Here is a 12,563-nt window from a genome sequence, read left to right on the forward strand (position 1 = left end):
TCAAGTGATGGTAATGTTAACGTGTTCCTGTCGGAGGCCGCAACTAGACGCCTCCGAGTGGATCCCCGGCTGTTCAGGCCAGCAATTGCGGCGGCCGGGGTTCAATTCCCAGGGTGCTTATGGCGGAATTGTTCTAACTGTCCTCTTTTTGATACCATTGGCGCCATGAACGTGGCATCGCGGTCGGCGGTGCACGTTTGTGGGGGTAAAATAGTCACTAAGGCAGCCATGTACGCATGCTGCTGGGGATATGACGCTCCGACTCGGGCCGGCGGCGTGGGTTCGATCCCCGCTGCGTGTATTTATAGCGTAACGCGCCTTTCGTCCTTTTTCCCGCGCCGTTGTGCGGAGATTTCAGTGTTCACGTGCTGCGCACAGCGGTCGAGGGGTTCCGGCTCCGGCTTTTCGGGTTTGCAGCAACACATGCAACGCAGCGGTGTGTCCTGTATATGACTCATATTCGCATTGACGCTGCCAGGTCGCAGGGGCGCAGCCGGTCCCGCCGGCCAGCTAGGCCCGCCTCCTCCAGCAGGCACGGGTTCGACCCCGCGCACGGCACTGGGTAATCAAGCAATTCGGAATTCCTGAACTTTTTTTTTACTGTGTCTGTTTCTTTGTTCAAGCCGGGGGTGGATACGGCGACCGCGCATGCCCATCATGTGCGCTGTTCTGTTCAGCGAGTCGTAGGTACGCGCTCGCCGCGATCCGATCCCGTCCCGTCCCGCCTAATCAGCCCATCAGTCACTGTCACCCTTCCTCGTCACGCATGACATCACGTCACTCATCACGTCACGCACCACGCGGCCCTGAGCAGCGACGACGACGACGACCCAGCAGCCCATTCCATTCCATCCACACCAACCAGCACATACCGAGTAAGAAAGAAAGGATGGCGGACCCCCCACCCCCAGCGACGAAGCCGAAGCCGGGCTCGCTGCGCGACCGCATCGCCGCCTTCGAGAAGCCTGCGAGCAGCAGCGACAAGCCCGCCCCGCCGCTGCGTCCGAAGCCGGGGACGGTGGCGTGGAAGCCACGGGCGCCCAGTCCGTCTGGCGAGGCCAATCTTAGCGAGGACGGCAAAGAAGGAGGAGAGGGAAGAGGAGCGGGGAAGGGCGGGATGAGCGCCCACGACGCGCAGGAGGCGGTCGGGCGCGCGGGGGGCAGTCTTAAGGAGCGCATGGCGGCGTTACGGGGGCAGGGCGCGTTTGGCGGGGCGCCGGCGCCGGAGCCAAAGGTGGTGGGCACGGGGAGGAAGTGGGTGCCCCCGCCGAAGCCGGTCGTGCAGGAGGGCGAGAGCGAGGAGGTGGCGATGGCGATGGCGATGGGGATGCCAGTGAAGAGAGGGAGCGAGGATAGCGGTGAGTCGCTGTTTGGCGCGATGGGCGATGGCTGACCGATCTGTAGCCCGGGAGGACCCTGCGCCTGCTGGAGGTGAGCCCCCCTCTTCCCCTGATCCCATCGCATCGATCGCGACCCCTGCAGACACCGCTCCCCCCCGACACCCAAGAGCCAGCCGCATCTGACGACGCCGAGAAGCCCGGCGCCGACGCAGCGGTCGACCCCGAGGAGGAGGAGCGCCAGCGCCGCGCCGCGCTCGCCGCGCGCATGGCCCGGCTTGGCGGCGCGCGCGTGGGCATGGGCCCGCCCGTGTTCGGCGCGAAGCCCAAGCCGCCGCCGAAACGCTCGAGCACGGGCGAGGAGGCGCAGGGAGACAAGTCGGCGTCAGGTGTGTGTTTTCTGCTGAGTGTGAAGGGGTGCTGACGTGGTGGTAGCCTCGCCTGCGATACCGGCGACGGTTCCAGCAGCGGTGGCGACGGAATCGCCCGCAAGTTCACCCGCTATCCCAACCAAAACACCGTCCATCGATGCAGTAGAAGAGCCGGCGAGCGTGTTGGAGGCGGAGAAAGAAGAAAGTGCGTTATCATCCACTTGTCTTCCCAAACACTCAGTGTTGCTAGCTAAACCAGAAGACCCCACCGCCTCTCCTATCCCCGCTCCCGCTCCCGCTCCCGCTCCAGCACCGGCGCAGACCCCATCGCCCGCGCACTCGCCCTCCCCGCCCGCGATGCCGATGCCCGCGGCCCCGCGTCGGGCGGCGCCGCCAAGAAAGAAGCGCGCGCCGTCCCCGGTGCCCGAGCCCGAGCACGAGCACGAGCCCGAGCCAGTTGCTGTGCCGGTCGAGGAGGCGATGGAAGATGCGCTGCTGCCGGTGGATGAACCCGCAGCAGCACCAGTTCCAGTACCAGCGACACAAAAAGAAACAGCTGTAGAGGAAGGCCAAAAGGAGGTGGTAGTTGTGGAGACTATCGCGCAGCCCGCTGCTGTCGAGCCGGAGGAAGAAAGCGAGGAGCAGCCGCAAGAACAGGACGTCGTGGGGACGCCGCTGACGCGCAAGGGGTCCGCGCGAGCTGCGGTCCCTGTCCAGATTCCGGTTCGGAGTCCACTGGCGAGGGAGGCGGGTTCGGACGAGGAGGAGGAGGATGATATCACAAGTGCGGCGCGTGATGAAGAGGACGAGATGGAAAAAACCGCAGACGAAAGGAAAGCAGAGGAGGCGGTTGTACATGAGCCCGAGCCTGAGCCGGTCCGCGCCGTCCCACCCCCACCGCCGCCGGGCCTGTCTCCCCGCCAAGAATCCGTCCCAGCTGAGGTCGAGGTCGATCAAGACGAAGAACAGGTCAAAGAATCCCACTCCGAAGAGCCCGCGCTGCACGAGGAACCCCAAGCGATTGCCGAAGAGCCCGCTCAATTACAAGAAGAAGAACAAAGCGAGGAAGACGAGGAGGCGGCGCGCAAGCGGCGCGTGATGGAGCGCATGGCGCGTATGGGCGGGGTGAACCCGTTCGCGGCGCAGATCGCGAGACGAGACTCGGCCGAGGCTCCCGCTGCTGTTCAAGCTGAAGACGAAACACCGGCTGAGACTACAGATGAAGGAAGAGATGCCGAAGATGAGGAGGAGGCAAGGCGGGAGCGCGTGCGCGCGCGGATGGCGGCGATGGGCGGGCGGAACCCGTTCGCGGCGGCGGCAATGGTGGGCAGCCCGCCGGCTGAAGGGGAAGAGAAGGGTGATAGCGGTGAATGTTGATTTCCTTTTTCCCTTCCTTTCCCACGACTCTGTGTAAAAAAGCGCGTTATTCATGTCTTTGCTTAGATCCGGGCGCCGATTCCGAAGCTCAAGACAACGACCACGTGCACGCGCATCAACATCAGCCCGTGCGGCGGCTCGTGCGCGAGGAAGACATCGACCGCGAGGACGATCAGGAAGACGTTCCAGATCATGATCAAGAAGAGGAAGCGCCGCCGCCGCCCGTGCCGCACGGCCGCCGGCCGGAGTTGGGGATGACGGGCGCGGAGGACCCAAGGCTCGACCGCAACGAGGACGACGGTGACGGCGACCTGGAGGAAGAAGAGGTCGCGGTGCCCCCGCCGCCGCCGCCGAGGTTCGTAGCGCCGCCGCCGCCGCCGATCGGCCCGCCGGTTCCGGTGCAGCTCGCGGCGGACGAAGGAGAAGAGGAGGCGGAGGAGGAGGAAGGAGAAGAGCTCCCCGCGCCACCGCCCCCGCCGCGCCCGGTCGGGGAGCACAGGAGGTCGATCCCGCCGCCGCCACGGGCTGTCCCGACCCCGCCCGCGTCGGCCCCGGTCCCGATGGCGCCGGCTCCGCCGATTTTGAGGGAAGTTGACGGGAGTGACGAGGAGAAGGAAGAGCAGGACTGGGATGAGGAGGAAGAGGTGGTGATCCCGCCGCCGCCGCCGCCGAGGGGGACGCGGCCGGTGTCGATGGCGCCGCCGGTCCAGCTCCAGCAGGAGGAGGAGCAGTATGCAGAGGAGGAGGAGGAGGAGGTTGTTGCGGTGCCCCCGCCGCTGCCCAAGGGCCGGCACGTCGTTTCACCGCCGGTACCAGCAGCAGCTGGGAGTCCGAGTCCGCCGGCGCGCCGGTCCGTCCCGCCGCCTCCGCCGGAACAAGAGTACGACTCTGAACAGGAGGAAGAGGAGTACGAGGAGGGCGAGTTTGAATCGGCGCCGTCGTCCCCGCCCGCTGCTGCCCCGCCCGTGCCCATTCCGGCCCCGCACCCAAGACCGGGGGCGATCAACACTGCGGGAGGGAGAGCACGGGAGGTGTATGCGGAGGGGCTGCTGTCGCCGGTGTCTGCGACGATGGATGTGGGGATGAAAAGGGGGAGTGTTGTGAGCGTGCCGAGCGCGAGAGAGGAGGTGCTTGATGAGGAGGAGGGTGGTGAGTGGTTTCTTTTCTTCGTTTACTTTTTCCTGATAACTTTTCCCCCAGATCCAATTGATCCCGCGTTCCACAGCCCGAGCCGGCGCGGGTCGATGGTGGACATTGCGGGTGCGGCGCGGGGGGAGGCGGGGTCGCCGCCTGCCGACGTTTTGCAGAGTACAGCTGACGAGGAGGCCGAGAGCGAGGCGGCAAGGCGCCGGACGATCGCGGAGCGCATGGCGAAGCTCGGCGGGATCCGGTTCGGCGCGGCGCCCATTCCAGTGCCCGCACCGCGTAGTCGGCCCTCGCAAGATGAAGATGAGCAACAGGAGGCAGAGAGGGGCGAGATTGATGAGGAAGAGGAGGAAAAAGCAAGGAAGGCACGGATCACAGCGAAACTGGCGGGGATGGGCGGGCTCCGGATCGGGATGGTGCCCGGGATGGGGCTGCCGGCGCAGCGGTCGCACGTGTTGCGCGAAGAGCAGAGGGAGGACGGGGAGGAGGAGGACGGGGGGAGGGTCGAGGCGGAGGAAAGCGAGAGGGAGGGGATCGGATACGACGAGGCCCAGGAAGAAGAGGCGCCGCCGCCGGTGCCCAAGCGCGGGCCGCATCAGCGCCAGTCGATCCCCGTCCCGATCCCCGCGCCGGCGCCACAGGCCAGTCCCCCGGGCCCGGTCCCCGCGGGCCGCCCGCCGATCCCGAGCGGGCTGCCCCCGAACCGGCGCGCGAGCACGCAGATGTCGGGAAGCGCGTCGGCGTCGCGCAAGTCGTCGACGGATACAACGGCGTCGAGCGCGAGCAGACGGGCGTCACGCGCACCTCCGCCGATGCCGCCGACGCCCGCGCAAGAGTTCGTCATGGTGGACGCGGATCCGGAGGTGGAGCAGATGGACGAGGCCCCGCCGCCGCCTGCGAGGCCCACGAGTCGGGTGCCGCCGCCGCGGAGCGTACCGGCGACGCCCGCACCCGCGCCGGAGACGTCGGATGCAGAGAGCTGGGAGCTGCCGAGCATGTCGATGTCGGGGACGCTCGACTTCGGGGGCGGGATCGATACCACCTTTGGGAGCACCGTTGAGGCGACTGTCGCTGCTGCGGCCACCCCACCAAGACCGCGCTCGAGTCAGCAGAAGCCCGAGGGCGCGCCCAACATCCCAGCAAAGGACCGGGAGTACACGCCGGAGGAGCTGGTCGCCATATGGGGCCGCGTGGGCGTGCACGTGTGCGAGGCGGCGGCGGGGCTGCTCGAGCGCGGCCGGCGCGGCCTCGTGGGCGACGGGAGCTATGCCGGGTTCGTGGCGGCTGTGCTGCGGGAGGTGCCCTCCGCGGCGCCGGCCCCCGGCCCGGGTGGTGGCGGGTACGGCGCGCTGGTGTACGCGCAGGCGGGGGGCACGGTGCAGCGGCGCGTCGCGGAGATCATGCCGGGGGACGTCGTGCTGCTCGCGGACGCGCGGTTCAAGGGGCACAAGGGGCTGGGCGGGGTGGGCAAGGGGTACGCGCTGACGGTCGGCGCGGAGGGCGGGCCGCTGATCGGGATAGTGAGCGAGTTTGAAGGGAGGAAGAGCAAGGTAAGGGTGATCCAGGCGAGCGTGGGCGTCGGGCAGGGGAGCGTGGAGAGTGTTAGTTATCGGCTGGAGGATATGAAGAGCGGGGTGTGTAAGGTGCGTGTTTTTTTTGTGGAAGGGAGGGAGGGGAGGCTGATGAGGACAGGTGTTCCGTGTGTTGCCGGCGGCGTAGAGAATGGTGTGGGGGTAGTACTGTGAGTTGGATACCGGCTGCTGCGTTTGCAATTCAAGCTTTTCTGTCTTGTTCTTCCTGTTGTTGTTACCCACCTGATTGATTTCAATTGTCTGGACTCTAAATACAACTGCCAACTTAAACAAGATTATATATTAGATGCTAGTTCCTGGGAACTTCTGAACCTTTTTTTTTTTTTTTTGTTGTGGGCCATTTGTTGCTTCAACGACAAACTAAACTAAACTGAATTAACATACAATAACTGGATCAACCTGTTTATGACGATGGAAAACAGAAATCGTGGTCATCTTTGTCTTGGGAAGGAATGCAATCAGTATGAGGATATATATAGTAAGTTGAAATGAATAGTTACAGGTCTTGACTATTCCTCCCATGGAGCAGCCCCGAGCAAGACTGATACTTACTGAATATCCGGGCCGGACACCGCCGTCCCCGTCCGATCGCTGCCACCGGGTGTACTCTCGCGCCAACGGACGTGGCCCGGCGGTATCCCCCCCGGCCCGATGCATGCGCAAAAGCCAGCCGTGCCATCAAAATCGCTGGTGCCCGCCGGCGTAAAGAATACACACCACTGTTATACTTACCACTGTCGACTACTTAGCGCCCGGCCGCTGTCCGGTTCAAGACAGCGTGCTTAGCGCCGTGCCCTCACAGGTGCATGCCACCGACGCACCGGCGGGGAATTCGAGATCCCAGGGCCGACATATCGTGGGGCGACGCGGCGCCAAAGCGGGTGATTCGAGACATGAAGCGGGGCGGCCACCTGCGGCGGCGTAGAGGTTGAAGGTGCGGAACTTACAGGTCGGATCGTGTCGCAGAATGCACGCGATACAACGGGAAGAAATCAACAGACTTGTGCATCGCCGCGGCGACCTCATTCAGTTGGGTATTCTTGGTCTTATCATTCATCATCGCAACCGTCTCATCAATTATCATTCTCTGCTGTCAATCATGAAAAGCAGCCTGCGAAGGCGATGCGCATGAGGCACTGCGGCGCCTCTTGTCCGCATACCACCACCACCCGCTGGCGCTTGACCTCGAGCTCTCTGCCGATGGACACCCCACCCCAGCAGCATTTTGTTCTTAATATTAGTGGTGTGTATACTTGCTCGTGAATGACATGCAAGCCATATTGAATGGTTTAGGTGGGCATGGAGGAGGAGGTGGGGATGGGACAGAACAAGGTGGAATTGGGGGAACTGGTGGGGGGACAGCTATTATGGGAAGTTTCAATAACAATTACTATGGATCTCTACCCAGGTGAGTGATGATAAGCCCAGGGGCGATAGAGCTGATTAAGGCAGAGGCCCGGATCAAGACAGTGAGTCCACTGGTGTATAATGTAGCTGAACTGCATGTCTGGCAGAACCATATCATGGATGTCCCCGTCCTGTGGATAGCTTCACAGGTCGGCAAGATATTCTTGCAAAACTGAGAGACTCTTTTGGAGAGACTAGCCTCCAAAGTCCAAAGATTGTGCTTCTACATGGTTTGGGTGGGATAGGAAAGACCCAAACTGCAGTCAAATTCATTTCAGAATCTGGCTCTAGGTGTGATTCCAGAGGCATGGTTGTATATCATATACTCATACTTCTCAGGTTTACAAATCAGTTCAAGATTGATGCAAGCAGTGCAAATACTATTGAAGCAGGATACAGGCAAATTGCTAGAATTAAACATCAAGAAGACACAGCAGTGGCAGCGCAAACATGGCTCACAGTGAACACCAATGAATGGCTTATCCTGTTTGATAATGCAGATAATGTGGAGCTAAATCTTTGGGAGCACCTTCCTAAGTGTCATCATGGCAATGTTCTGATCACCTCTCGGAATCCAGAGTTAGGTGTACATACAAACCAAAAGTCTATCAATGTGTCTGATATGTCCCTGGATGAAGCAATTGATACTATATGTGGCATTGCACATATCAGTAATAGGAAAGCAGCAGCAGAACTTGCAAAGGTAAGAACATTAATGTGAATAGTATGAAATCTTGGTGTTAATGTTATGTATAGGAGCTATATTGTTTCCCACTGGCATTGGCCCAAGCAGCTGCATTCATATCACAATATGAGAGCTTACGCCAAGATCCATTGCAGTACCTTGTCATTTATCACAAGAACAAGGAAAGGTACTGGCAAGAAAGACCAAGACAAGTAGCCTGGAGCTATAAAGACACAGTTTATACTACTTGGAGAGTCAGCTTTGAGGATTTGCCATCTTATGCACAGCAGTTTATGCAAGCATGTTCCTTTATGCATAACAGTCAAATTACTGCATCAATATTCAAAAATGCCTCCAAATATAGATGGGATGAATCAGAATGGGAGGACCTAGAGGTAGCTGGACAAATGCCACAACCTCTGGCCATGGCAATGCAGCTTTTGTCCAATTTTTTAGATGAGGGACAAAAGTGGGATGAACTTGTGTTTGAAGGAACTATGAAACAGATAGAAGCATATTCATTGATTGGCTTGAGAAAAGATGGCTATTATATTCACCCATTAGTGCATCAGTGGACTAGGACAACACTAGCACAGCCAGAGAATTGTAAGAGTATGCTTGTCAATCTATTAGGAATGTCAGCAGAAGAGACCACTGTGCCTTATGAAATAGGAGTACTGGCACAGCATTTCAAGGCAGCAAACACAAAGCCAGAACATTTGCCTTGGCGATGGCAAAATACAAGTTTTAATATATACTATGATGCTGGCTTCTTTAGTGATGCAGCAGCTATGGGTGAGAGTATTCTGAGACAACGAAAGAAGCAGCATATGGACCCAAACCCTCAACACATACTTCAGGCCAAATCAAACCTTGCATCAACTTATCATTGTCTTGGCAGGTATGCTGAGGCACAGAAAATGCATGAAGAAGTCCTTGAACAGTGCATTGTTCAGCTGGGGCCAAATCATCCAGACACTATTAGGACCAGATCTAACCTTGCCACAACTTATCATGGTCTTGGCAGGTATGTTGAGGCACAGAAGATTCATGAACATGTCCTTAAACAGCGCATTGTTCAGCTGGGGCCAGACCATCTAGACACTATTCGGACCAGATCTGACCTTGCCACAACTTATTATTGTCTTGGCAGGTATGTTGAGGCACAGAAGATTCATGAACAGGTCCTTGAACAGCACATTGTTCAGCTGGGGCCAAACCATCCAGACACTATTTGGACCAGATCTAACCTTGCATCAACGTATTATGGTCTTGGCTGGTATGCTGAGGCACAGAAAATGCATGAAGAGGTCCTTGAACAGCGCATTGTTCAGCTGGGGACAAACCATCCAGACACTATTCAGACCAGATCTGGCCTGGCATCAACTTATCATAGTCTTGGCTGGTATGCTGAGGCACAGAAAATGCATGAAGAGGTCCTTGAACAGCGCATTGTTCAGCTGGGGCCAAACCATCCAGACACAATGTGGACCAGATCTAACCTTGCATCAACTTATTATGGTCTTGGCTGGTATGTTGAGGCACAGAAAATGCATGAAGAGGTCCTTGAACAGCGCATTGTTCAGCTGGGGCCAAACGATCCAGACACTATTCGGACCAGATCTGGCCTTGCATCAACTTATCATTGTCTTGGCTGGTATACTGAGGCACAGAAAATGCATGAAGAGGTCCTTGAACAACGCATTGTTCAGCTGGGGCCAAACAATCCAGATACTATTCGGACCAGATCTGACCTTGCATCAACTTATCATTGTCTTGGCAGGTATGCTGAGGCACAGAAAATGCATGAAGAGGTCCTTGAACAGCGCATTGTTCAGCTGGGGCCAAACCATCCAGACACTATTTGGACCAGATCTAACCTTGCATCAACTTATTATGGTCTTGGCTGGTATGTTGAGGCACAGAAAATGCATGAAGAGGTCCTTGAACAGCGCATTGTTCAGCTGGGGACAAACCATCCAGACACAATTTGGACCAGATCTGGCCTTGCATCAACTTATCATTGTCTTGGCTGGTATGCTGAGGCACAGAAAATGCATGAAGAGGTCCTTGAACAGCGCATTGTTCAGCTGGGGCCAAACCATCCAGACACAATTTGGACCAGATCTGGCCTTGCATCAACTTATTATTGTCTTGGCTGGTATGCTGAGGCACAGAAAATGCATGAAGAGGTCCTGAAATCGCCAGTGGCTGGACTTTGGGGCCAAAAGAATTCGCCAAAACCGGCAGGAGGAGGTGCTCCTGGTTTTTTTGTAGACAATATCTCTGCGAGTAGTGCACATAATGGTACACTTCATACACCATTCAATAGAGTTCGCTGAGCTGCTCCGAATGCATCACTGTGCAGCTCGAACAGTGCCCGCGTTGGCAAGCATTTGTCTTAGAAAAAGTCAGGGTAGCGGCTGGTAGCAGCGGCAGGCAGAAGTGTTAGTGTGTTTTGCCGATTTCTTTTTGGTAGCAGCACTGGTTAGTGGCGATGAGGCAGCGGGTATCGGCTCTTCCACATGGTGGTAGCGGCTCTGGTGTGACAGGTGGCGGCTCTCAGCCAAACAAGGAGAGCGGCGATGTTGCAAGGCCGCAACCCAGGTAAGCGGCAGCTGAGGCTTTGTCCCATCAACCTCTGTCCTAGTCATGGCAAAGCTATCCATTGCCTTGATTCCCAGTCACTGCTCGCACTCACTTCCATGTAGGGCTCCAACCATTTCCGTGTACAAATGTTTGTACACTGTTATAACCGTTCTTATTTTCATTTAGTTTACCATACTATGTAAATAGTAAATAAATGAAAACCAATGGTTTAAATAGTTATTCCCTAATAACAACAGCAGACAAGCTCATAACTATACTACTACTAGGAATATGTCTGTCTACCAAATGCATACTAGTGAAGGATATATATTTGGATAATTGTTCCATTTGTAGGCTTCCTCTTAAAGGAATCCATCATATGATCTGGCATCAAATAAGTCAAAGACAATGAATCTTGACCTACATGCCCATCTAGAACAGTATTACAAGTGAAAAAATGACATCTTTCAGTTGGATAAACCTTATAAACTCAAGTATGTACCATAAAATTGTTGATCATGATATATTATTATATTACCATTTTTAACCGTTTTTTAATGGTAATAAATGTTTACTAAATGTTTTCTTACCATTTCCGTTTAGTTTACCTGGAGGTGTAAAGGAAAACTAAATAATTGGACCTCTACTTCCATGCCACATCGCTGTCATTGTCGTTGTCGCCGACGGCGTTGATGCTGTCAGAATCGGACAGATGATCAGTGATTCTGATCAACTCCATCTTGTCTTCATACCACCATGAGGCACGGCCACGAGCTCAATCTCCAGAAACATCTTCCACAATGTAATCATGGCAATGTTCTGATCACATCTCGCAATCCAGAGTTAGGTGTACACACAAACCAAAAGTCAATCAATGTGTCTGACATGTCCCTTGAGGAAGCAAGTAGTGTCATATGTAGAATTGCCCGTATCAGTGATAGAGAAACAGCAGCAAAACTGGCAAAGGTTAGAGCATTTCTCATGAATATAAGATATATAATGTTCATTGAATGTTATACAGGAGCTGCATTGCTTTCCATTAGCATTGGCCCAAGCTGCTGCTTTTATATCACAATCCCACAGGCTCAAAGAAAACCCTTTACCAGTACCTTGAGATTTATAACAAGAATAAGGCAAAATACTGGGCAATTCCAGAGCAAGTAGCTTGGCAGCTCAGCAGTTCATGCAAGCATGTTCTTTCATGCATAACAGTCAAATCACAGAGGCCATTTTCAAAAAATACCGTCAAATATGAATGGGATGAATCAGAATGGGACAACTTGGAGAGACCTGGACAAATGCCCCAGCCATTGTCCCAGGCAATGCAGTTTTTGTCCAATTTTTCAGATGAAGAACAGAAGTGGGATGAGTTTTTATTTGAGCAGATCATAAAACATATAGAAGCATATTCATTGATTGCCTTGAGGCAAGATGGGTATTCCTTGAGGCAAGATGGGTATTACATTCACCCATTAGTGCATCAGTGGACCAAGATGACTCTATCACAGTCAGAGATTTGTGAGAGCATGGTCATCAATCTGTTGGGAATGGCAAGTATCTGAACATATAAGTCACCTACCACACATTGGTTTAAGTACCAGATATTCCTTTGATTATGACTGAGAACTAAATACAGCCACCATATGGAATAATATTGATCAAATAACATGGTCAATTAATGGTCCCGCTCAAAGGCTTCCTGGGAGTACTTGAATCATGTCTTTACCTCAAGTAGTTATGGAGATAGAGGCTCATCAGTTGTAGATCAGTTAGTGATTGGCTAGTCCTAGCATAGCCATCTCACTGGCACAATAGGTTACTTAATGAAAGTCGCTTGTATACATAAAATATACAATTTTGGTTTGTGACGATCTGTGACATTCTCTGGTGACACCGGGCGCAATACCTTTGGCAGGTTGGTGATGTCAGGGCGTACGGCAACCCCAACGGCAGGTTGCTGGCGGATTGACTGGGAGCTCCAGCACGGTTAGCCCTTTTCTTTGTCTCTTCAGTTGCATGTATCGCCTCAAGCCATATGAAAGAATCACACCACTGTCAT

The 12,563-nt window shown here is 55.4% G+C and overlaps 1 protein-coding gene across 1 annotated transcript; it reads left to right on the forward strand.

Moving 5' to 3' along the window:
* Positions 1–889: 889 nt before the first annotated feature.
* On the forward strand, positions 890–5,950 carry MIND_00804900 (uncharacterized protein; the record flags this gene model as incomplete). The annotated part of the gene is made up of 9 exons (XM_037364728.1): positions 890–1,303; positions 1,344–1,358; positions 1,405–1,431; positions 1,483–1,726; positions 1,773–1,913; positions 1,959–3,074; positions 3,152–4,234; positions 4,286–5,874; positions 5,924–5,950. The coding sequence occupies 9 exons, from the start codon at positions 890–892 to the stop codon at positions 5,948–5,950; spliced, it is 4,656 nt and encodes a 1,551-aa protein (XP_037217970.1).
* Positions 5,951–12,563: the final 6,613 nt, after the last annotated feature.

Source organism: Mycena indigotica (genome assembly GCF_014461135.1).
Source record: "Mycena indigotica strain 171206Taipei chromosome Unknown Mind.scaff0007, whole genome shotgun sequence".
In the NCBI taxonomy this organism is placed as follows: Eukaryota; Fungi; Basidiomycota; class Agaricomycetes; order Agaricales; family Mycenaceae; genus Mycena; species Mycena indigotica.